The sequence below is a fragment of the Ochotona curzoniae genome, unplaced genomic scaffold (assembly GCF_017591425.1).
Source record: "Ochotona curzoniae isolate NIBS_2020 unplaced genomic scaffold, NIBS_Ocur_1.0 scaffold_1037, whole genome shotgun sequence".
Classification (NCBI taxonomy): domain Eukaryota; kingdom Metazoa; phylum Chordata; class Mammalia; order Lagomorpha; family Ochotonidae; genus Ochotona; species Ochotona curzoniae.
Genome location: NW_024467083.1, coordinates 6,712,925 through 6,739,046, shown reverse-complemented (window position 1 = coordinate 6,739,046; position 26,122 = coordinate 6,712,925). Strand labels below are relative to the sequence as shown.

Genomic DNA, 26,122 nt, shown 5'->3' with positions numbered 1-26,122 from the left:
GTGAACGAGGAACACAGCCAGAACCTGAATTTCATTATATAGTTGGCAAGGAAGGCAATGCTACCTTGGGGCCTACTATTTGTATGTCAATGTTTCCACCGCTTTTGACTTTCCAGTCTATGCATCTTTGCCTTGACTTTTTATGTATGCATAATGCTTCAGAGTTTTTGTAATACATTTCAAAATGTTTATGAACTAAGCAGGTCCCTGGATTTATATACGCAGCTTTAAAAAGACAGAGCATGATCTGATGTGATAAGTATATTCATAGAGCTTGGCTTACTTACTATATTACTCAATATTTTGAAGGATGCTATATTTTATTGTGTTTTATACATGCTGACTTGTACCAATACAAAAAATCAAAAATACAATCCAGAATGTGCTCCAAGATTTCTAAGCAGAGCCCTAAAAATAAAGCTTTACTGTAAAAGACCACACTTCTCTATGAATAATGAAAGGCATTCTAAATGCCACTTCTAAGACAATGAAGATCAGTGGTGTAATTAGTCCCTTTACGTACAATGGTATACTTATTAGGAAGAGGGAAAATAATAAGAAGAGAGATTTCTGTGAACTCTGAAGTTACAAAACAATCTGTTGGCTTACAAAAAATACTGTTTGGTGTAAGTTTGGCCAAGGGACTATTAAAATTTCCCAAAGTGATCTACTGAAAAATAAAACATATATTTAAATTTCCATCAATTTGAAAGACGTGGGGAAAGAACAAAAAACATCTGAAATGCAAACAATTGTAGTATATAATTTTAATCATTTGAAAAGGAATATTTATAGCTTGAAAGGAAAAGCTCAGTGAAATATATAAAAATTAGGGAGGCAATTCTTTCCCTAGCTCAAGAAAATTATAGCTCTTAGAGAAGACACTGAAAATTAGTTCTTAGTTGATATGTATTTATTATGCTGGGTTTTGAAAGATTCCTTCCCCCTATTACTTCTGAAAAGAGAATATATCTCTTGGAGAATCTGAAGACTAGCTCTTACGGTCTGTAGGAAAGACTAACAAACGTTGCCCTGGGGGCCAGATCTACACGCCCACCTGCTTTCCACCCACTGAGACCAAAAGTGATTTTTATGATTTCAGATGGTTGGGCAATTTGTCAGGAAGACAAAAACTATTCCTTGACATCTGAATATCACATGCAATTCAGACATCAGCATCCATGAACACAGTCCTGTTTATTTGTTTCTGTTTTGTCTGTGGCTGCTTTGTGTACTTTGATGGCAGAGGTAAGTGACTGTGTGAGAGTCTGGATGGCCCAAAAGCCTAAAATAGTTACATGATTTGCTAGTTGGAGCCCTCTGTGGGGCAGATGGCAGGGGACCTACCTGGTTGAGCTGGCACAGGTGTTTGTCAAGGTACTGGAAACAGCGGTGGCCACATTTGAACTTGCACTTCGCACATATGCTGTGCTGCTGGGCCCAGGTTGCAACCACAGGAACAGAGAGGAGATACAACAGAGGGCAGATGTGAGCAGCAGCAATTTCCGAGTCCCTTTGTGCCCTGCTTGGACTCACACACTCCGGGATATGGGAGCAATCTCACCCTGTAAGAGAGCTTCTGCCTCATACATGTGACTGGTAATTATTAGCACTGCTACTAACCGCCAAGTTCCCCTCTTGTGTGCCTTCCTGTATGGCTGCTCTTACCCTCAGCAGAAATGGCCAACGATTAGCTCACATTCAATGGCAAAGGGAAATCAGGCCTCCAGTTCTGGCTTTCCCCAAAAAACCTCTCATCAGCTGCCCCTAAGTCCCATTAATGGCACAGTTGGCTTTTTCAACTCAAAGCTTAAATTCAAGAAATATTCACATCCCAGAGGTGGAAAACAAAACAAAACACACAACTCCAAACCCCAAACAAATAATACATTGTAGATCCTGTTTATATGTTCACATAAATAAATCAAGCCTCATATTTGGAGAAATAAATCCTACAGTGAGACTGTCAGGATTATATTTCAAGGGATAAATTCAGTCCTTTGAAATATAACTTGAATTTGTGCATAACTGAAGGATGAATAATAGTTCCAGAAAACGCTTAGGGGCAGGGCGAAGGACCACAACCTACCCACCATCAGCAGTGAAAAAAAAAGAAAAAAAGAAATCCCTCCAAACAATCCTAAAATAGCTTAAAGATGAGGACCCCAAGAATAACACAGCCTTATATGGACATTTTCTTGTCCCATTGTTAATTCAATTGGATGAAACTTGATCTAGACTTGTCAGCACCACAGTGGCTCTGAATGAGCCTCTTCAACGCAGCAAAGATTACAAGGCAGCGGCTGTGTGAAATGTTTAAACTGTAGGCACAGCCCCAGGCTGCAAGGGTGCTGAGGACACTTCTCCTTAACTCCAGAAAGGACACATTTTCCCAACGGTGACATCATGGACATTGGGCATCTGAGGAGTAATAAATAACCTTACGGACCTCTGCCAGAGGGACCCTGGGTCTAGTCCCTCTAGACCCTGGGTCTCTTTCAGATCTATGTAAAGCTGTTTCCCGGAGAGGTTAAAGTCCTCAACCTTAGGAGAGGTGGCAAGCCCCTGGCTGCTTAGTGGGTGATGATTCTCCATTGCTGATGTATATACGGGAAGGGGTTTCAACATGTTCATGAACAATATGTCACATGAAAACAGCACAGGGATTTCAAAAGTGCTCTTGTACTGAGATAAACATATCATGTATAATTCTATGTACACAAACTTTTGGAAATGTCCCTGAATCTCTTCCCCTTTCTTATATATATATACACACACACACACACATACACACACACACAAGCTTAAACCTTTAAAATGAAAAGCCTCTGTGTTTTTCAAGAAATCTTCCTTTAAATTTCCTAAAATTGAATAGCTAATTTCAAAGAGTGAAAAACAGAAGAGCTACATTTGTCCTGACTGGCAATAGCTCTTCAAGTCACCAAATGGTAGGCATGATGTTATCAGGAATACAAGAAAATATTCTGTGATTAGAATGCATTCTGATCAGAATGGCTGGGAATGCATTTCAAGATAAGGAAGCCAAATCATTTTAAATGACATTCAATCAGTTCTTCCCAACTGATTACATATTTGAAAAGATCAATAATTCAGATTTCTGCTTAAATGACCCAACAAAAATCATTGGAAAGTATACCATGAATCTATGTATAAAATTTCCCCAAAGTACAAAGGAAACATGGCTATGCTCCAGAAGTTGGGAGCAAGTAGGTTTGTGAGACAGACTAAGTCTACAAAACCTGGCGGTGAGGAAGGGGGCAATGAACAGAGTGAGAATAGGAAAGCTGGGTGAAGTCCAATCTTCCCTTGTTTGGCAGGCTTAGAAATACCATGAGAACAGCTGTTTTCCTGGTGTTCTGGTTTCCACTGGCATTCATAACCAAATGTGCATGGAAATAAAAACCAGGGAGGAGAAAAACTGAAACACAAAAGCACTACAGTTTTCTGTCCTTCAAGCTGGGATGTAGGTCAACTTGCCCATTTCTCACTTTCAAGTGTGAATGTGTGTGCAAGCACACTCATGCTCTCTCCCTGTATCTCTTCCCTTCTTCTTCATCAACACAAGAAACTTCCCGTGGTACTTTCTGGGAAACACAAAAAAGGGGTATTTCACCACTTCAACAGGAGCACATAAACGAACTCCTATGTTCATACTTCAAAGAAAAAAAATTGTCCACAGAAGCTTACTTCAATTTCACTGTATGCATCCATGCCATTCGTTCTGCGTTTAAATAGAAAGGAAAACCAATGAACTCAGAACCACCCCCACTCCATGCCACCCCTACCACCAGACCAGAAACAAAGCATGGGCTGGGAGCAGCTTTGCGGGTGATGGGTAGGACCTGAGGGTGCATGTCCACCACCACAGGAACCCTCCTGCCCTAGCGCTTACTTTATTTTTGCATCATGAACTTTTTATGCCACCCAAACAGCCAATGGGATTACAGAGCAGGCACTGCCTTACCTTCTCTTTCAGCGTGTTGGAAATGCACAGGACAATGGTTCTTGGAATCCTTAGCGCAGTGATTAAAAACGACCCTTTGACGACTGTCCCTTGGTGGTAGCAGAAAAGAATGGAGAGAGATGAGAGGATCGGATGATCGGGAGGCTCATTTTTGTTTCTGAGAATTGGAAAAAGAATTGTTTTAAGAGCACTATTTAAAAGGCAACCAAAAACCTATATGAAAATTGTTGATTTGCTAACAGTTTTCTTGTTTTTAATTTTTTAAAGATATATTTATTTTACTTGAGAGGTAGATTCACAGAGAGGAGAGAAAGAGAGAGATTGTTCATCTACTGGGTTATTCCCCAGGTGGCCACAATGGCTGGAGCTGGGCACGTCTGAAGCCAGAACCTTCTTCCATATCTCCAATGTGGGTGAAGGCATCCAAGGACTTGAGCAATTCTGTGTTGCTTTCCCAGATCATAAGCAGGGAGCTGGATGGGAAGTGGCGCAGCCAGGACTCACTTTGGCATCCATATGGAACATGGGATGCTGACAATGCAGGCAGAGGCTTAGCTTATTCTAGCATTGTGTCAGTGTCTCCCTGTCCTCTTTTCCTTTCTTTCTTTCTTTCTTTCTTTCTTTGTTTCTTTGTTTCTTTCTTTGTTTCTTTCTTTGTTTCTTTCTTTCTTTCTTTCTTTCTTTCTTTCTTTTTCTTTTCACCGTTGAGAGCCCACGTGTGTGGTCACCGAGCCAGCAACTTGTCTCCAGGGCAGTAGGGAGCCCTGCATGAGGTCTGCGTGCCAGACCTGGGGCCATGTGGCCACAGCCTGGAGGGAGGGTCCAGGCAGCACTGAGCCGTCAGGGTCCGGGGCCTTTGTTTTTAAAAGATTTCTTTATTTTGATTAGAAAGGCAGATCTACAGAGAGAAGAGAGACAGAGAAAGATCTTCCATCTGCTGGTTTATTCCTCAAGTGGTTGCCTCAGCCGGAGTTGAGCCAATCTGAGCCTAGCAGCCAGAAGCCAGAAACTTCTTCTAGATCTTGCACATGGGTGCAGGGTCCCAAGGCTTTGGGTCATCCTCCTCTGTTTCCCCAGGCCACAAGTAGGGAGTTAGATGGGAAGTGGAGCAGCTGGGACACAAACCGGCAGCACTTGGAGGATTAGCCAATTAAGACATTGTGTTGGGCCCCCTTGTTCCTAATTTTTATTGATTTATGTTTACCTTGTTTGCAAGGCAGGGAGTGAGTGAGTGAGCGAGTGAGGAAGAGAGATCTTCCACCCATTTGTTCACTCTCCAAATACCTGCAACAATCCAGGCTGAGTGAGGCTAAAGCCAGGAGCCCAGACCTCTGTCTAGGTCTCCTGTGGTGGCAGGGACTCAGGTAACTCGAGGCCAGGGTGCACATTGGCAAGAAACTGGATTAGAAGTGGAGCAGTGGGAACTGGAAAGAGGCACTCTTGACATCAGGTTAAGCTAATGCTCTGGCCCGTTTGAGTAATGAGCCACCGAATGGATGATCTCTCCCATTCCTTCTTTCTGAATCTGCCTTTCCAATAAAAAAGGCGTTTTGACTTGAGGTCTTATGCACCAAATATCTACTCCACTAACAATTTACTAATATTATCATGTACTAGCAATTTACAAAGCAATGATACAGTTGGCAATAGTTTTATGCACCTTCATGGCTAAGTTTAAATTATTATCTCAGAATAATTTAATTACTTTCAGTGGTATTCAAGGATGCAAATATAGGACAGAAAAAAGGATGTACATATGAACACTAAGGAGTTAAACCAAGTTCACTCTTTAGAATACCTTCAACCAACCTTGAGTTCAATTTTAGACATTGAGTTAGACCGCAATGTCCAAGGCTTAAGCTACACAGGAGCACATGTAAATATTGCTGGTGTTAGCTCGATGATTAACATCATCACCAGATCACGTGCCCAGGCTCAGCGGCCAGAGCGGTAACGTGAGCTCAGGCTCGGAGGGGAGAGACAGAAAGCCGGTGTGTTTTGGCCTCTGTACAGCTCCAGGCTCCTGAAACCCAGCTGATTTCTCTGCTGCCCTGTAAAGGTCACTTCAGTGTGAATCATTTACAGGATTTGTCATGACGCAGCTCTCAAAAATGTGTACAAGTTAGTTTCACAGGCCGGAGGGAAAAAAAGTAAAAAGGGACAGAATTGGCACAACCTTTGCCTTACCCAAGACCTGATGGATAAAGCAAGGGAGGAAGAGGAGCAAAGGAGAGCTGGTGCGACCCTTGGGTGACCCTTGCAGTCCCTGCTGATGCCAGTCCTCGACAATGAGGCCCTTTCCCAGAAGGGACTTCAAAGATTCCAAGTAAAGCTTGGTTTCTGCATAATGGATTTTTCTACCACTTGCTCTGGTTGCTAATAAGTCACTATGACTCAAGAGTTTGACAACAGCCTAGGTTTAGAGGGAGGGAAAGGGAATACGGCCAGAAATGTTTCACGAGTTGGCAAGGGCTGCATCCTGCTGTTCCTGAAATCAGCTAGGAGGAAGATGAGAAAGTGGAAGTGGTATTGGGAGCCAAAGAACTGCAGACCTGCTGTCCCCAGAAAGGGTGATACAAGTTTCAACCCACTCCCAAGTGTGTTCAAAATAGGAAGCCAGAGAGTCCACAGCAGACAAAGAGTCGTCTGAAACTGGTCAGCTAGAGGAGTGTAGGCCAGGAAAATCGGACACAGTTTTCCTTTTCCTCATCTCTTTTTGTTTTCTTTTTGGAGGAAAAAATAATAATCAGCTTTTCCACTGTGGAGATTAATGCACCTTAGAACCTCTTATGGTGCTCAAGAGAGCTTGTCAGGGGAATCAATGACTCATGGGCCCCCATGGAGAGAGGTCTTGGGGATTTCAATTCCAGCTACTGAGGATGGGATCCAGCACCCACTTTCCAAAATGGTTGCACTGTGATGAGATGAACCATGTCAGGGGGATGCATGGGAGTGTGGCCTCAACTTCACCAGTGTGTAACACATCCTGGTTATGACTCCAGGCTCAGCAAGGCTTGTCTGAAAGAAGATGCAGAGATTCTAGAAGCTGAAGAACAAGGGAACTTCAAACAAAGGCCCTTTCAATCCAAGCCAAAGCTAAATAAGTGGAAGACCCTTCAAGTACCATCTTCTCAGTTCTTTCAAACACTCCCAGGCAACATCATCCTGTTACCCCTTGCCTGCTACAAAGCGACTGGTGCCCTCAGCTCTGTCCCCCACCCACCAGCAACATCCACCTGTAGGAACAGGGTTGTAGCCAGTGAGGTGCAAAACACTACTTGTCTCTGTATGTCACTGTATTCTGAAATTTAGTCTAGGGGCTGGCATTGCAGTATTGAACAAATCACTGATGAGTCTGTTGGAAGGCTGGCAGTCAGACATATTCAAGGGTCTCCTGGGAGTTAGGAGGACAGATCTCCATCCAACTGGGCCACATCCACCTGCCCCGGGGGGGAGGCAGTGGCAGGAAGGCAGACTCAGGCAATGTTAAAGGCTCAGCTGACTCCAGGACATACTCAAAAAACTCAATCCCCTTTCTTCTGAGAGTTGGGGCCGCCTGACTGTGATAATGCCTGATGCTGTGCAATGCAGCCAGATCCTCAGAATGCCAACCTCATTGGCCTAAGTTATCAGACAAGGGTTTAATGGTCCACCTATTCAGGTTTGATTATACCTTTGGCCATGGTACATGGGTACTATTTTGTAACTTTCAGTGCCCTTGGACAACACAGCATAAAGCAGAGCAGGCAATTTCAGGGTAGAGGAACAAGCTTTGGCTCCAGTTAGAACCAGCCTAATGTTCAGGAAACAACTCTCCTGGCACTATTGAGTTTTGGCAATGAGGATTTTGAACCAAGCCTGGCTGCACAGGCTGGTGGCCTCCAATGTGTAGCTGGGCGAGAGTCAGGGAGAACTTCCAGGACCCTTCAAAGGCCATGTCCCTTTCTTGATTTTCTCTCAGTAAAATCTCTGCATGATGGGGCAGGGGAGTTGTAAAGTTCATCTCTGCCAATCCTAGAGATAATGGGACTTATCTATGGTGTAAAGAACAGGGCTCTTTTGCTGTCTGCGGAACTCTTGTTCAGGTGGGGAAATGCATTCGTCTCCATCCAAATCCCTTGCTTTGGCTCTGCTATGAAGCTGCTTCCTCTCTTCCTCCTTAGCAGATCCAGAACAGCTGGAATCCATCTTTTGTGTATTTGAAAATGACGATGAAGTCATGCCTCAAGTGTCCCTTCTATGAGTTAAATGGCTGTAGTTCCTTCTTCCCACTCGCCTAACAGCACCCCTGATGGCACTCAGTTGACAACGGCCCTTCAAGCAAATGGCTCTAAAAGGTACATTTTGCAGGCTGCCCATAGCCTGGCACTTGGACAGCCTGTAGACAAGCTCTCCAGCCCTTTCTGAGCTTAGGTGAATGACAAAGACAAATGCTTTCTGGCTATAATTCACCCTCATCCCGTGTGCTAGAGAGGACATGGTATTAAAGAATTGTGAACTTTGAGATAAGAAAAAACCCGAGGTTTCAAATTTACACAGGAAGCCAAAAAGAAAGCAGAACTTGATAAAAAAAAATGAAATATTCATGCTAAAAATATCCATGGGCTTTATTTTAAATTATTTTTAAGATCAAAGAAGTAGACAAAGTATTTTCAAATGCCAGACTTAACCCATGTGGAAGACCCGGATGAAGCTCCTGGCTCTTGGCTTCCACCTGGCACACTCCTAACTGTTGTGGCCAGTTGGGGAGTGAATTGACATTTGGAAGATCTCTATCTCTGTAGCTCTGTCTGTCAAACAAATAAATAAACCTTGCTCTCTCTTTTCTTAAGCCCAGGCTTAATAGAAAAATTGAGCAGTTTTTTTTTTCCCTCCATCCTTAATTCTCTCTCCCTGAGGAGTCTATCTAAGCGGTTTTTTCTGGAACTTACTCCACACTGCACAGTTACATGTTCTTAGGGCTATGTCTTAATTTTTCAGTTTCAGACAGGTCTCTTAACTATGGAAGATTTGGGTTTGCTTTTTCTATACCATCAAAACCACTTCCCTCCTCCACACACTCATTCACCCATCCTCCCTTCTCCCAATATAATTAAAGTCAAAATTTTCATTGATGCTTGGTATTTACATCATCAGTACAAAAGTAATGTGCATGGTGAAAAATATTCACACCTAATCCAAGCAACTCTTTCCTTTCCTGTGCAACGTTCCTTTTTTTTTCTTTCTGGTGCTGATAATTATTCCCCACTTCCCCACTTGATTTTCTGTGGGCATCCCCACATGTTCACTAAGGTGTCAAACTCTTCTCAACCCATTCGAGCCCGTTCAGTCTATTCTCTATTTCTTTGTCTCTTCAAGGTGTCATCGCTCCTGGCACTCATTGCTTCTTGCACCTGCTGCACAGCTACCTCTTTAGGAATTCCCTTCTCTCACGCCTGGGCTGCCACCTACTTTCTGAAACTCAGATTTTCCTCTCTGGCTTCCTGACGAGTTTCAGTGGGGAACATTCTTCCTAGACGGGCTGTAGAGAGTGAGATTTTCAGAGTACTGTGTATGTCTGAATGTGACTCTTCTTTCTCCTTGATTGGCATTAGGAAAAGATTTAAAATCTTACACTGGAAGCATCTTTAACCAGAACTGTGCCAGCCTTGCTTGGCTGCCTCCCTTCTGAGAGCTGCTGCTGTTCAAGCTCACATCCTATTCTGGTTCCTGACCCTTTACAATTTTTTTTTTCTCTCCTTCAAGAAGCTTCTGGAATCTTCCCTTTATTCCTGTTCTACAACCCTGGGAAATTTTCTATGATAATTCTCTCTGTTTAATAACAACAACATTTTTCCTGTTATTTCTGGAACTCATGTTAGTCAGAAGTTGAATTTCCTAAATTTATCCTTTTTGTGTTCTTTCTGTTTTGTTTTTTAAAATCTCTTTTTGTTTGAGCTTCCAGCAATGTTCAACTTCATATATTTAAAGTTTAATACAAAATTCACTCCTACAATCATAGCTTTAATTCTTAATGTGTTTTTCTGGCTCTCTCATTCTTTTGGGGGGAGTAGAGTCTTAATTTACATGCACTAATTCTTCATGCAGTATGCTTTTATTTTGTTATTGTAAATTGTGTATGGTTTTGTTCAGTATCCTGCACCGTGTCTGTTTTCCCAATTCCTTTTGCTTTAGTTGCCCATTTTGACCTCTCCCTTCTTTACATGCTTCATAGTCAAAAGTTTCCAGTCCCAGCTTCAGAGTGAGGGCTACAGGGTGACGTGGAAGCCCTGGATGAGTGGGCTGCTTGCTGCTCACTGGGCCTCACTCTGCTGTTCAGGGGGAGCTTGTTTCTTTGAGGGTCTCCGCAGGACAGTATCTGTAGGTCTCTGCTTTGGCTCAGGCAGCGTCCTCAGTGGGGAAGTCTCTGGTCTCTAGCTAAGGCCTCTCTGCCCCCAGCGCTGAGCTACACAATGTGAGTTAGCAGCAGGGTCCTCTGGACTCAGCACACAGTCTGGCCCTTGCCCCTGCTGGGTCATGCACCCCAAGTCCAGACCCTGTCCTGGCTTACAGGTCAAGGGAGAGCAAAGTTCCCATCCTCCGTTGTGTAGGAGGAGAAGGGAGAAAAGGAGGAGGGGGTGGGTGTTAAACTTACTCTTGGAAGTTTATTTGTTCCTTGAATTTCTGGGTCTTGCTGGGATTTGGTGGCTCCAGAGCAACCTTGTGCCACTGCATGCAGCCGACACAGGCAGGCCTCCAGGGTTGGCCAAGCCTTCAGCTGACATCCTCCGGCCAGCTCTTCCCCTGGCCTCAAGCTTCTTACCTCTCGCCGATGCGGCTATCACCACTCTAGTGCATGCTTCCTTTTTCATCCTTTAGTGACTTGGGGGATGGGGATGAGAGGAGTATGTTTCAGACATGAGAAGGAATTATGAGATAAATGCATATGCATGAATGTGCTTCTAGTCGGTGTGATGGCTCAGTTGGTAATCCTCCCTTTACAAGCATCAGCATCCCATAGGGGCATGTTTGTACCCTGGCTGTTCCACTTCCCATCCAGCTCCTTGCCTGTGACCTGGGAAAGCATTAGAGGATGACCCAAATCCTTGGGACCCTGCATCTGTGTGGGAGACCAGGAAGGAGCTCCTGGTTCCTGGCTTTGGATCGGCTCAGCTCTGGCAGTTTGGGGTCACTTGAGGAGTGAACCAGCGGATGGAAGTTCTTTCTCTCCTTCTTTGTAAATCTGCCTTACGAATTAAAAAAAGAAGAAATCTCTTAAATAAATGAATAAAATTTAAAAAAAAATTTAAAAATGCATATGCTTCTTGGGAACTCCAAACCAAATATCCCCATTGAAAATATTTCAGTTGTGATTCTAAGAAAATACCTTAAACACACTCTACCTGCTGGCCCATTGGGGGAGAGGAATTTTTGCTTCCCTTCTCAGGAGCAAGCAAAAGTGCATCTTCCATTTCCCACAGCCTTGAGGTCCTCAATGCCAAGGGTAAGAGTTGCTTGGTGGATTGCCAGGGTCTCTAAGGACCAGGCCTTCACACAGCAGGACTATGTGAAACTCCTACCGTGCCCTTGATGGCCAGGGGTAACTGCTCCCAAGCATGAATCATCACGGACTGACTGTCTCACCCCATGAAAACTCCTGTTTATCTATTCATTTGGACCAAGCGGATGACCTGCCCTGCGGGGAGTCAGCTTCCTGTCTCAAGGCCAACCCTGTCATTGCCCTGGTCCTGGTAGGCTTGTTGGTGGAGGTGGTGAGTCTCATGCAGAAGAAGCAAAGGGTGTGCGTTGTGTGTGTGTGTGTGTGTGTGTGTGTGCATGCATGTGCTCACTTCCATGAGGTAATGGAGTATGAACACAGCAGTAGGTCATTGATTCACTAGTGCTTAGCTATATAGACATGGAGCATATTTTATAGTAGCACAGAATATCTTCATGATTTAAAACATTCTCCTGATTTTACTCTGGACAAGAGTCTCACACAACATACTGAGGAATATGCCAAAAAGGCCAGGATTCGCTTGCTTGTTTGTTTTTTCAACTCTGACGTTAAGAGGACTGAACACGTCTCAGAGAATTCGGCCTTTTCTTTCAGGTGTGTCTCCATTCCAAACAACATGACCACTTCCCTCTTTGACTTCTTCATTCTCTTGGAAGTGGGACAAACTGGAGGTGGGACTTTTCTTCTTACCACCAAATGATCACCCAGCCTAAATCATAATTTAATCTTTGATTCGTATCAATCTCCTTAAAGGATCAAGTCAAAGGTTACACTCAAGTACCACACAAAGCAATCCGAAACAGCGGAAATGCCAAACTCACCTGTTGAAGTAAGAAGTGACCACGGCTCCCGCGATGGTCATCTGCTGGCATGCCAGGATGAACTCACTTGTCCAGAGGAGGCCCACCAGGTGGTACCACCACATGAGCCGGATGCCTGCCAGGGGCTCGTAGTCCACCCGGCCACCTTCAGTAACCTGGGCAGTCCCTAAAGTTTCAAACACAAGCATGCTTTCCATCACTTTCTTCACACTTGGCCTTTAGCACAACATGAAAGCCAGATGTAAAAAGGCTGAACCCCTCAATGGCATTTACCAGCTCCATTGTCCTCAAAGCAAAAACTAAAGATTGGTAACACACATTCAAGATGTGGCATGACAGTCATTATAGTGACTGCTGGGCCGACAACGCGCAGGAACTTCTTAAGTGCTCCAATTTTCACCCCACTTTCTAGATGTGCAACCCGAGGTTGGCAAGGGTCAAGGCACGTTGGTGAAGTCTCACTGCTTCGGACTGGCAGAAGGATGAGGCTGACCCCCAAACCTGTGGTTTGCGAAGCTGACTGAACTCACTACACTGATGAAACCCTACAAAGCCATGAGAAAGACTCGGAGCCCCACATAGGAGTGTATTCCTCTTAACTATATAAACAATACTTAAAAGAAAATAAAAAGATTTTATAAAGCCATTAGGAAGGACTGTGTTATGGAGAATACATCACCAAAAGGATCATCTCTTTCTCATAGGATTTTGTTCAGATTTCACGTCAAAAGCAAACTCTTTGAGCACTTGTATAACTTCTTAGTTTCAAATCTCACCTAACCCCTTCCCAGAACGTGTCACCTGGCCTTTTAGGTCCTCCTTGCTGGCAGTCGCTTGGGAATGGAATGAGATGACAGAATGCGCATGGGAGAGGGGCCTAGTGCAGAACATCGCTCCCTGAGCGCTAATGGTGACGGTGATGATTCCATGGCAGGAGCACAGGCAGGGAAAGCCGCTCTGACAGGGCTGTGCCACTCTCACGGCCACGCCCGCCTGGCTTGCCCTCACTGAGGAGCAGCAGCTCTGCCGAGACTGGTTAGTCATCCGGCGTTTGATTTTCAGATGTCCTCCCACTATAGTCAACTTTTCTTTTTTTTTAGGATTTATTTATTTTTACTGGAAAAGCAGATTTACAGAGAGAAGAAGAGACAGAGACAAGGATCTTCCATCTTTTGGTTCACTCTCCAAGTGACTGCAACAGCTGGAACTGAGCCACTCCAAAGTCAGGAGCTAGGAGCTTCTTCCGGTTCTTCCACATGGGCACAGGGTCCCAAGGCTTTGGGCCATCCTCAATTGCTTTCCCAGGCCACAAACAGAGAGCTGGATGGGAAGTAGAGCAGCTGGGACACAAAACCAACGCCCCTGTGGGATCCCAGTGCTTTAAGGCATTTTTAGTCAATTTTCAGTCAAGTGAGCTATCATGCTGGGCCTGAGTTTGATTTTTTTACAGGAAGTTTTTTATTTACACTCACTTCAGGCAGAGACACAGAGATGGATAAAGATCTTCCATCTCATGGGTCACTTACTAAACACCTGCTCGGGTAGGGCTGGGCCAGGCTGAAGCCAGAAGATGGGAAGGTAACCTGGGTGTCCCACCGGGTAGCAGAGTTCCAAGCATGGAGCCATCAGGCTCGCCTCCCAGGAAACACATTAGCAGGGAGCCGGAAGTGGAGGTGAAGGTAGAATCTGAACCGACACACTCCAACACAAAATGCATGAGTCCCATACAGTGACTTGCCTCCTGCATCCAAGCCCTCTCCCCTGTGCCTTGAGGATTGTCAATAAACTACTGCAAGGGAGAAGACAGGCCCTTGACGTTGGTGACGGCTACAACCTGAATAAGGTTTAAAGATGGCTTCCTGTTTCCTACAGTAGGTATAAATTGTCTCTGGGTTCATTATGAGCGTTTGTTTGAGACGTTCACAATAGGATCTGTGCACAAGGTTAAGGTGCCAGGATCCTTACGCTATAGACCAAACTTGGTCCCACCGATGAAGGCTCATCTTCTTTGCTTATACGTTCTGTCCTGCTGAACAAAAGCCATGCTGTCGGAAAGAGCGGGGTGGTGGTGGGGACAGCACTGTGGTGTACTGAGTCGGGCTGTCGCCTGCAGTGCCGGAATCCAAATGGATGCTGGCTACTCCACTTCTGATCCAGCTCCTTGCCGAGACTCCTGGGAATGTATCAGAAGATGGTCCTGGTGTTTGGGTCCCTGCACCCATGTAGGTGACCTGGAAAAAGTTCCTGGCCCCTGGCTATGGCCTGGTCAGCCCCAGCCATTATAGCCACTTGGAGAATGAACCAGCAGGTGGAAGACCTTTCTTCCTCTCTCCGCAACTGCCCCTGCCAAATAACAAATTCGTTTAAAAAGTAAACCAGCTTGACTTATTTTAAAGAAAGAGTAACAGGTGATTGAACAAGGGGCTGGCCTGGGCTTGAAAGCCATCTCTACTTCAGTAAGGCAGGGATGAATACACATGCTTCTGCTGAAACATTCCCAGAGTAGCTGGGCAGCCCCTCACAATGGGGATGCTGGTGCCGTGGCTTTCCCGCTTAGGGGGAGAACGCACGCTTCCTCCTCCAGAGCCCATTCGTATGGCTTTGCAAGAGCAAGTTTACAGTACCACACAGGTCAGGGAACATCTCCACAGGGCAGGAGCAGTATTTCCTCCAGAAAATCCCACGGCTAGGACACAGGCTGTGGAGACTACCGGGCAGGGTGTGTGTGTGTGTGTGTGACATCCCCTAAGGATGCCCTGTGTTGTCTGGGTGTATGTGTGTCAGTCACGTCCCTAAGGCTGTCCTGTGTTGTCTGGGTGTGTGTGTGTGTGTGTGTGTGACGTCCCTAAGGATGCCCTGTGTTATTTGGGTGTATGTGTGTCAGTCACGTCCCTAAGGATGTCCTGTGTTGTCTGGGTGTATGTGTCATGTCCCTAAGGATGCCCTGTGTTGTCTACCACACAGTCCCACATACCTCAGCTGCACACCCTGGTGGTCATAGGCAGCAAGCAGAGCAGGTGAGGTGCTGAGTCAAGACCAACACAGACCTTAAAACCTTCGCCCCCTCCCCCACCACTAAAGAACAAAACCTGTTAGCTTTGATTCTGCAGAGCTGCTTTGGATTGTCTTTATCAAAACCATCTCCAGAGCAGCTGTTTGGCGCAGCAGTGAAGATCTGCCTGGGAACCCACACCCGATATTGGAGTGTCTGTGTTTGGGATTCTGGCTTCCTGTTAATACGCATGCCGGAAGGCAGTAGGCAGTGGCCCCAGGGAGGCAGGCCCCTGGTGCTCCTGTGGGACCCACTCTGGCTGTGATGGACATGTCTGTCACTGCCTTTCCAATAAATAAAAGTTTTAAAGTTTTCTATTTGTTCAAGACAATTTTTCCAGGCTGTTGATAGATGTCTCCCTATGGCCGTGTTTCCCCCACACGACGCTGGGATGGGCAGTTTGGACCAGATGCTTCTCTGTGGGGGTGGGGCTGTGTTAAGCAGCAGGCCTCGCTTCTACCCTCAGGCTTCCTTCCCCTCCCCATTTACGATGGTCCCAAATGCCTCCAGATCCTGACAGGTGCCACCTGAGGGCAAAACTGCTGTTTAAGAATTATTGCTTCCTGCAAATCACCTACAGGAATCAGGAACTCCAGCTTCGGGAATGGGGGGTGGGGGGATGGGGAGGAACCATGAAACGAAATTCAGCCTGGAGTCCATGTGTGCAGACCCGCAGGGTGGGTGGGGCAGACATGCTTAGGGACACGACTGCCCTCTCCTGGACGGTTGTGTCAGTGCGTGCAAGATCACCCTCTGAAACCACCCTTTGCTTTGTTGCCATGCAGGACAGGGCTGCAGCTATCACGAAGGGTAGCTAACGGGTGTCAAAAGGAATCAGACTGTTGATACAGACCAAATTAAATGGCCCTCTGGCACTGGTGGTTGTAAGGGCTCTCAGCTTGGCTCCAGGCTCAGCTTTGGTACGTGCCATAAACGATCTGGGCCACACATTCCCCGTGGAACTTTTAACGTAGACGGGACGACCCTGGGGTGGTGGCTGCAGGTCTGGCTTTGACCATCATGTACGTCGTGATGGTTATCACTGTACTGTCCCAACTTCAGCAAACTGCAAACTTTTACTTTTTAAAATATCTTGTTACTTTAAAATTTTTTAAAGTGCCTTTATTTGAAATGCCGGGACAGAGAGAGATACAGACAGCTAGAAGAGGGAGGGAAGAAGAGAAACAAATACACAGATACACACGCAGAGAAAGAGAGTCATAGAGTTGCTAGCTTACTCGCTAAATGCTTGTCCCAGCCAGGCATGAGTGAAACTAAAGCCAGAAATTCAGTCTCATATGAGTGACAGGGATCTGATCAGGTAAGCCACCACGTGCCACCTCCCATGGTACCCAGAGCAAGATGCTGGCTCTCATGTGGAATAGGAACTTGACTCCAACTGGCATATTAACTGCTGTGCCACACATATGCCCCTGCCCAGTTTTAAATTTGATTGCTTTTACAAAAAGGATTTTCTACCTATTTATTTGAAGGTGGACAGACAAGGAAAGAGAATTCTCCTTTACTGATTTACGCCAAAATAACCTACAACATCCAGAGCTGAGCTTGGCTGGGCTGGCTGAAGCCAGGAGACTGGGTCTGACCCACGGGTGCGAACTGTCACCTGCTGACTCCAAAGTTGCCCACGTGCAGGAAGCTGGAGGTTGGCGTTGAGCATCAGATCCAGGCACGCCAAGGCAGGTGCAGGTGTTTATCTGCTCCAGCTGTCAATCTCACCTCTTCTCCAAAACTGGTCTGCTTCCCCTCCAGCTTTCTACACACAGTGGCTAGCCCTTAGATCTTGCTAGACTCCGCAGCATTTGACACACGGGATGACCTAAACTCCCTTGAATCCAGCACACCAGGCTCTTCCTCCTCCTTCCCGGGCCCACTTTCTGTCTATCTCCTTTGCTGGTACTTCCTTTTCTCCAGGGCATCTGGACACCTACGTGCCTCAATGCACCAGCTTTGGATTTCTTCCCTTCTCACTATCCACATTCATCCTCCACCTGTGGTTTCAAATTACTATTCAGATGCATTAACTTCCTACATGTACACCTGTAGTTTGGACTGTGCCCCGTTCTCAACTTCAGACTCACACCTCACTACCCAATGGATGTCTACAAGGTATCTCAATGAACACGGCCAAAACCTCAGGTTCCAGTCTACCCCTAAAACTCAATTCAACTTTATGCCTTGCCTCAGCTGATTGTCATCATGTTGCAGTTGCTCAGGACAGCAAACCTCAGAATCTACTGTCACCTCCTCTAACAAGAGACCCCACAACCTCACAGTAGACACGACCAGTCACACCACTTCACCATGATGACCCTATTCGGGGTCACTACAACCATTTGCTCCCTGACCACTGTGATTAAGCCGGAAGTCAGGTCATGTTTCTGTTCCGTTTAAAATCCTGATAAGACTCCCCACAGCAGATGAGGATTCAAAGTTCCTCTGAAGGCCAGTAAGCCCTGGGATCTTGACCCCATGCCCTCCCACACCACTCTGCTCAGTTGGCAAGGCTTTCTTGCCAATCCCTCTACCCGTGATGTTTATGTCCCCTTGCCTCAGGCATCAGCCCTCATCTTCAAACTTTTGGCCAGGTATCACCTTATCAATGAGGCCCTCATCACCCAGCTTAAAACTGCACTCCTGGGCCTGGTGCGATGGCTCAGTGGCTCAATCCTTGCCTTGCCTGGATCTCATACGAGCACTGGTTCATATCCTGGCTGTTCGGATTCCCTTCCAGCTCCCTGCCTGTGGCCTGGGAAAGCAGTAGAGGATGGCCCAACGCCTTGGGACCCTGCATCTGTGCGGGAGACCAGGAAGGACCTCCTGGTTCCTGGTTTTGGATCGGCTTAGCTCCAGCCAGTGTGGCCATCTGGCGAGTGAACCAGTGAATGGAAGATCTTTCTGCTCTCCTCTCTGTAAATCCAACTTTCCAATAAAAATAAATAAATCTTAAAAACAAAAAAACAATGCTGCCCCATGCATTTCCTAGTATGTATCTCTGCTTTATTTTTCTCCACTTATTAACTTTCACACTACCACCGAGTTCCCTGATTTCTTCTGTCTCTCTCCACCTTCCCAAACAGAAAAAGCTTCATGTCTCGCATCTGACAGGGTCTGGTACGCAATAAATGTCAGATAAACATTTGTTGGGTGAATGGGTGATAAACCCCATCAGAGATCTACAGGCAGCTTAGCTGAGTTCTTTCTCAGCAGCACCCAAGCCGCCTGGAGCAGAGGCACCACATGGCTGCTGGGAACCCGGAGTGTTATCAGCAAGGCGGACTGGACGGCTAAGGTAATACGTTATCACCACTGGCAGTTCCTTAAGGCAGCCAGGCCAGCTGGTTAAGATGACTTCCCGCAGGAAGCAGGCCCAACGTGAAGGGGTTCGACTTTCTAGCACATTCCGTGTGTTTCCTTGGGTCCCTGTCAGCTGACAGGTCACAGGATCTGTTGGCCCTCCAAGACGGCACTCTCCTCCCCCACCCCCTGCCATGGTGTCTGAGTCTCCCAGTGGGACAGGTTTCTGCCCTGGAGGAATGAGGCTTAGGGATAAAGAGGTAAAAATGCACCCACAGACAGACCACAGCTTGGTCGGTTCCCCCCACGCACACCTCTCCTTCACTGGTGTGGATTCCTTCCCCAAGCCTGTGCAACTGGCGCTCCTAGGGTGTGGCTTGCTGAGCCAGGAGGCACAGGGTGGAAACAACCAGCCCCCGCCTCCAGGGGCTCTGATTCTTGTGGCATGATGACAGGCTTGCTTTATTGTTCTTCATGGCGCTTGTCCCCAGGGACATACACTTACACATCACTTCTGTCGCCACTCACTAACATGTAAGGGAAGTGGAGCACAGGGCCCGGATTTTACTCAGCACTGTATCTTGAGCACCCAGGGCACTCAGCAAGCCCAGCACGCCACACCAAGTGAGCATGGAATACACGCCTGCTCCAAGAATGGAGCACACACACAATCCTGCAGGGCCGACCTACCCAAGTGCACCTCAGAAATAGAAAACAAATTTGGCCCAAAGCACCATGTTTCAGGGGCAGGCATCCGGCCCACCGCTGGTTAGGATGCCCATGTCCCACACTGGAATGCCTGGGTCTGACGTTCCACTTCAGGTCATGATTCCCACTTCCTGCTCATGGCCCACCTGAGGGGGCGGGGCAGCAGTGATGGCCCCCAAAGCTGGGCCCTGGCCACTCACGTAGGAGACCTGGGTCAAGCTGCTGGCACCTGCGGAGTGGGCCAGTGGACCAGAGCACTCTCTGGGTTTCTCTCTGCTTCTCAAGTAGAAATCTCACTCCTGAATCAGATCTTGGAGAACGAGTAACTTGTGAAGCAGTGTGGGACACAGAGCTGGGATGGGAGTTGGGAAGGTGCTTCTGGAAGGAGACCACAGCGGGAGCAATGGCACAGAAATGCAGATGGCACTGTCCCTTCCTTTCACCTACCAGACTGACCCTAAACGCCTGGAAAGCAGCAGCTGCTCCCAGTCTCTCCCGTGCAGTCTCCCTTCACTCTCCTCCTGGGGCAGGGTGTGGTCACTAGCAGGCTTTTGTGAAATAACTTCGATTATCTTGTAATCCTCTTAAAAAAATCTAGAAAAATGGACAATGTCCTTTTAAACTGTCTTCTCAAAATATGTCAGGAAGAGCTCAGAATGAACCACAGGCTGCAGCTGGTACTAAACATTGTTTGGTGCGAGTTAGTTCATCCTTGTGAGGGGGTTTCATTCCATTTCCCATTACCACAGTGGCAAAAGGAAGCAGGCAGGGAGGCTTAGCATCCACGGAACCAGAGCTAGCCTGGACTCCGGGTCTCCTCCGCTGTCTGCTTACCAAGCCTGGGCCTTTGCCTATCAAACGTACACACTGTGCATCTACCTCTTCTAACCGCATCTCGCAGCTAGAGGGAACGCTCCCTGCATTTCTTTATTACATTTTTTTTCATTGCATAGACTTCTGGCTACTAAACCGTCATAACCCGGCAACCCGGAGTGAACAGATCATCCTGGCTCCTTCCAACCCACGAGCGGCACCTGCTGGACCGCCAGGGTAACTGCACTTTCCACCTGTCCCAGACTGGACTTGTTTGTTCTGTTTTGTTGGAGTAAGTCCCTAACAAGCCAGAGTATGTCAGCGAGTTGACAGATTGAGGGTTACGAGAGAAATAGTTCACCTGGCCAAATATGATCCTCTCAGCTTTTTCTGTGCCTACTTTGGAAACCCTTCCGCAAAAGCAGTCCCCAGACTGAAGACAGACCTTGCGCTCATGCAGCTGTTGGAAGGGACGTGAAGTGAGTCGCGCATGCTCTGTGCAGGGTGCACAGACAGCCTCCCGGGAGTGCAGCTGGGGCACCTTCCGCAGATCTGCGGGCTGTGGCTGCTGACCTGCCCATGGGCCGCTCTGGCACCACGTGGACAGACTCTGGGAGACAAAAGGGGTTCTGTGCACCTGGGTCAGCTCACAGCGAGTGGCAGGAGAGTCATGTGGCTGTGATGGCCTGTCTGATGCCCGACCTGAGCGGGGAGGGGAACAGCGACCCTGTGCCCTGAAGTTGCTGACCCTAGCTCATGGGCCCCGTTCCCTGTGTGGCCTCCTGTGCCTCTCACCCTTGCCGTCTTGCTCCTTCTGGTGATGGAGAATGGTCACTCTTGGCACAGGATCCCTAACACCACATTTCCTTCAGACCCAAAGTACAAGCTCCTGGCCTCCTTGACTGTCCTGGTCCCAATCCCAGCAGCTAAGGCAGCTCATGGCTCTGTAGGCCATGAGCCCAACGCAGGCCCAAATAGGGGGAATCCACGGAGCCAGGGAGGTGAGAATGTCTCTCTCCCTGGCCCCACCCCCTAGTTCTCTTTTCCCAGAATCCCCTTCTACTGATTTCCAGCCTGCCAGGGTTGCAAAGTGCCTTGTCTCCCAAAGGTCCATCTGGTGGCCACTCGGTCTCCAGCGTGGAGATGCTGGGAGGCAGGGGGCTCCTTAAGAAGTAGAGCACAGTAGGAGGTGATTAGGAACTGGGCTGCTGGCATTCTGCAGGGATACAGCTAGTTCTAACGCGACACTGGTTTGTTCTGGAAAGATGGCTGTTTGAGGCTAGCCTGATGCCTCCCCCCGCCCTGGGCTTCCTGCATGCCCATGGGATGCTCATGCCTGCACTCCCATATGATGCCAGCTGCCGTGAGGTCCTTCCCAGAGCCGGCAGGGACTGCTGCTTGCACTTTCAGCCTCCAAAGCTGTGAGCTAAATCAACCTGTGTTCATTTTAAATGGCCCAGCCCGGGGTATTTTGTTCTATCAACAGAAAACAGATGAATAGGGAGCTCATCCTGGGAGAAGCCTTCCCTGACAGACACAACCGAGGTAGCGGGACAGTCCTGCTGCTCTTGGGGCTCGCCGCACTTTCCCGTCATCATGTTCATCAATGCTTACTGTGAGCAGGTCCAGTGGTCAGTCTATCTGCTCGATTTGCAGTATGGGGAGCAGAGACCACTGGGGTCCTGTTCTCCATCTTTCTTTCTCTAGTGCCTCACCCAGCGCCTCCTCCCTTCAGTGCTCACCAAATACTGTGAATTAAAGGAAGGACAGATGGGCCCTGCCGGGTACTGTTCACAGACATAGCCCACTTCATCCAGATCCACAGCTAATAACAGCCTGGGGTCGGGCCACTCAGACCCTGTAGACCATGATCCTATACTCTGCTTTCTAAGATTTCACGTACTGCTGGACAATTTTCTAGGGCCAATAGCTCTGCACATCCCTCCGAGCCACTTCCCAGTGCTCTGACCCCTGGCACCTCCTGCCACACTGCACTCCCACTGGCTCTGGCTGCCATGTTGCCCAGCAGCTGCACACTGTGGTCACTCCATGGCCAACGCCTGCATGAGGAAGGCAGTTCCTATAGCCTTCAATGGTGCTTCATCTTGAATAGAAAAACCCGAGAAGATCTAGTGTTTATGTATTTGCTTTGAACGAGGGACTCATTGCACTCCTAGCTCTAGTTAAATGAAGTCCACCAACCGACTTATGAAGAACCCCTGCCTTGTTCCTTGTAACTTGAACACAATAGTGCATAAACCACAAGGGGAATGTGATGCTTAGAGGGGAGGATGTGACAAATGCCCAGTGCACAGCTGATATGCAGGAAGCTTCAACACGATCCCTTCTCGTGCCAAGGCCATGGTCCTCCTTTGCGACTGGGACTGAGTGGACAGGAAGGGAGCAAGCCTGAGGAAGGCTGCCCAGTGTCGCTCTAGTGGACACATCTGCCTCCCTTTTCTCTTGGGTTTGAACTGTGCATGGCTGCTCCCAGGGGAATCACATCTCCTGCCTTTCTGTGCATATACTTGTGCTATGGAATTAGGATTTGGCCAATGAGGCGAGTGGGAAGTGCTGCCTGCGACCTGCAGAAAGGGTCACTCGGCTTTCCCCCGTCACTATCCTGAGAAAAAACACATAGTAGTCGGAGCAGGAGTGCCTGTTTCAACCACAAAGTGGATGCAAATGATGGAAGATACGGAACAAGAAAAAAGGTTCCTGGGTCCTTGGTTAGGCTAGCACGGCTCTCTTCCTGATGGATTTCATCTACTGGAGAGAGAAATCAGTGCTTCTGAGTTCTTCTGAGTTTTCATTCACTCCCAGAAAACAACATCGTGCTGACTGATGACAGGATGTATCTGTTTAGACAAGGCTGCTTCCTTGACAATGACCAGAAGTTCACCACAGGTCCTTGGTAAGCTTCCAGACTCCCTCTGCAGAACAGACTGCCTCTAGGGCACTCTGCACTTAGGAATCAGGGCTTCCGAGGTCTGCCACTTCTGGGGAGCCTGCTGGCCATGACAGTGAGCCATTAGACCACTCCAGCAGAGATGGAAAGGAACTGGGCCCAAGAAGCTGCTGCATAGCAGCTCTTACATCAAAGCAGAGCCATTTAGGGACAAAACACACTTGACCCAACTGTTAAAGCACATCATTCACTTTGTGGCTCTGACACCTGCTGTGGTGAGACAGTCTCAGAAAGTAACTTGCTCATTTGTGTTCACATCTGAGTGTGAATCTGAGGCTGAGCAGATCAAGAAGAGGTGTTGAAGACCAAGAGTGGTGCTCTCAAAAGGAAGCCCACCTTCCAGCTGCCCGTCCTCAGGCTCTCTGTGGCTGCCAGCCCACATGGCCTCACGTTGTGACACAAGTATGTGTGCTGTGATCGGGAGCTTGGCCAGAGGCAGAGCGACACAGCACTCAGCTAGCTGCTGTGGTTATCAGTGAAGGAAGCAGTGCGATGAGACATGCTGGCATCAAGCTCCTTACAAGTCAGCACTTAAGAATGGCAGTGTTGTAGAACTGGATATACATATAGATTCACATGGTTTGAGGTGGCATACACATGTACACATGCATTCCATCCCAAATCATGTGAATCAGAATCTCAGAAGAGAATAGGACCCAGGGGTTTGTGTTTCAGCAAGGCACCATTGCATGCCCTGAGGCATACCTTTGGTGGGGAGCCACAGTTTGGATGTAACAGGAGGACATAGCATATAGTATCACTTTTAGTTTTGGGATAAAAGCAATGTGAACTGCTACTTGCACTTGCTTTAAACTTCAGCTGAGCCTGCTAGGCACAACAAACTTTAAAACACAGTCTTTTTTGCCTTCTTTTATCGCCTACTGACTTGATAGGGGCTGGCCAATTCCCTTGGAGGAAATTAAACTTGGAGACATTTGATAAATATTCTTTGTTCATATGAGTCTTATACTTTTCCCTAAAGCTTTCAGTCCTTTATGAACCTATTCTCTCATGAAACACAAGCTAGCCTTCTTTATTTAAAGTCCATATAAAAGAGGGAAATGTATTTCCCACTCCTTTCCCTCATCCCCTGGGCCTCTCCCAAGCCCAACCAACCGAGCCCCAGCTCCATCACTGTTATCAGATACCTTGGGCTGCACGGGGGCTGTGGTGCTTACAGAAATGGTGATGGCTTCTGGAAACAGCTCCAAGATGTCAGACCTGTCTAGTCCCTTACCTGCAGTTCCCAGGCTCAGCAGCACAGCCACCCAGAGGACCCAGAAGAACATGAGGATGGCAAATGTCCACAGTGGCTGCCAGAACAGGAACGGAGTGCTGCGGATGGCTTTATGCGTGACTTGGAAAATCTCAACTGTCAGCCCTATTCTCTTCCTGAGCACCAAAATCAGGGTGAGCAGCACGGCCTGGTGAGAGAAGCGACACATGATTCAAGGTAACAGAATGTCAGGTACAGGGCAAAACAAATCCCACTATCTTGCATCCCTGCCAACAGCTCTGCGAAGAAGCTCTCCACTTCTGTTGCAATTGGACACAGCAATGTGCAAACCCTTCCTTGAGCCCCTGTTGTGTGCTGGCCCCTTGTGCCCTGGCTTACAGGTAGAATGGGCAACACGGGGTCCTGCCTTAAAGACTCCTGATGTTTCCAGACAGCAAGAGAACAAAGTGAGAATGACACTTCAGGACACTCTGCAAGGACGCCCATTAGAAGGGATGGGTCACCTCTCATCCACTGCTTCCCCCAATCTTGACAGAGATCAGTGTCACCTGGACTGGGACGAGGCTGCCTGGACGAGGCAAGCAGGCAGCAGAGGTCAGGACCAGACTCTGGCACTTCTGGGCTGAGCAGCTTTAGGGAGCTGAATTTCCACTTGTCCTCCTAGCTGATGCCCTGGGGTGAGTCACCCCAATGCACCTGTTGCTGCTGGAGGCTATGTTGAAACTGCTTAGAGAGTGTCCACAGGTGGCTCTCATCTTCTAGAAAAGTGTCCTCTAGTTGGCCTGTAAGGCAGTTGTGGGGACCTCAGGCATAGACTCTGCCCAGCTGGTCCTGGTAGTGGGCAGGGGTCTCTCTGCAATTCAAGCCCCACTAACTGAGGCTATCTGAGTCACTGCTGGGTTGTAACATGGGAAGGCAGAGAGGTACAAGTTGAGATGAACAAGAAGAGATTAGAGGCAAGGCAGGTGACCCCCTTTTCCCTCTGCTCTAGGGAAGGGCAGTGAGGGAAAAGGAAAAGAGTGGCTCATCACCTCCTTCCCCTTGGAGGCCAAAGCTGGACAAGGGTGACTGCACTTGGCTTTCTTTTCCGATGGGCTTGTTCCTGAGCTGTACAATGCCTTGTGGGAGGAGGAGCAAGGCTGGCTAGTGGGGATCTAAAGCTGGACCCCCAATGGCTTCCCAGGGCATGGCCTCCCCTTTGCTGTACAACCTGCTGAGTTCTCCAGCAGAGCACCAGGCTCTGCCCTGCGGGGGGCATTAGGACCTCGCCCCACCCACTTTGGGTTACCTTTGAGCTTCCATGATGGATATGCCCCTTGAGAGAGGGAGGCCACACCCCCATAGACAACCTGGAGATAGCATTCACAGTGCACAGATGAGGAGGCCCAGGCATGTCTCAGGCTTACACAGTGAGTGGTGAAGCACAACCTGCAAGGGCTGGGCCCCCATCATACATGCCACAGCACCCTGTAGCCCTTCATCTTATCATGGGACATGGGCTATCTCGTGTTTTATGGCTGGCTGGCTGCATTGCCAAGTGCATAGCCCTGTACACAGTAGGAGCTGGGTGAGAGTGGTGATGCCCAAGAATCTGGGGCTCTAAAGTTGAGAGTGGAGCTGGCTCACTCTGCCCCTGAGGGCGTGGCTGCATCCTGCCCTCCCCACCAGTCACTATGGGGTTCTAATGGACATGGGTGAAAGCAACTCCCTCTCCCACGGCCTCAC

General features: G+C 47.9%; 1 protein-coding gene across 5 annotated transcripts in view; it reads right to left on the bottom strand.

Moving 5' to 3' along the window:
• The window catches only part of SLC44A3 (solute carrier family 44 member 3), a 72,189-nt gene that overhangs the window by 26,125 nt on the left and 19,942 nt on the right, over positions 1 to 26,122 (bottom strand). For 3 of the 5 annotated variants that reach the window (XM_040998694.1, XM_040998695.1, XM_040998697.1), the window contains 4 exons: positions 24,398 to 24,584; positions 12,305 to 12,470; positions 3,986 to 4,142; positions 1,348 to 1,434 (listed from right to left, as the gene is read on the bottom strand). In XM_040998694.1, coding sequence (XP_040854628.1) covers positions 1,348 to 1,434; positions 3,986 to 4,142; positions 12,305 to 12,470; positions 24,398 to 24,584 — 597 coding nt within the window. The remainder of the gene's footprint in view (positions 1 to 1,347; positions 1,435 to 3,985; positions 4,143 to 12,304; positions 12,471 to 24,397; positions 24,585 to 26,122) is intronic. The other 2 variants (XM_040998693.1, XM_040998696.1) reach the window with 1 other exon arrangement.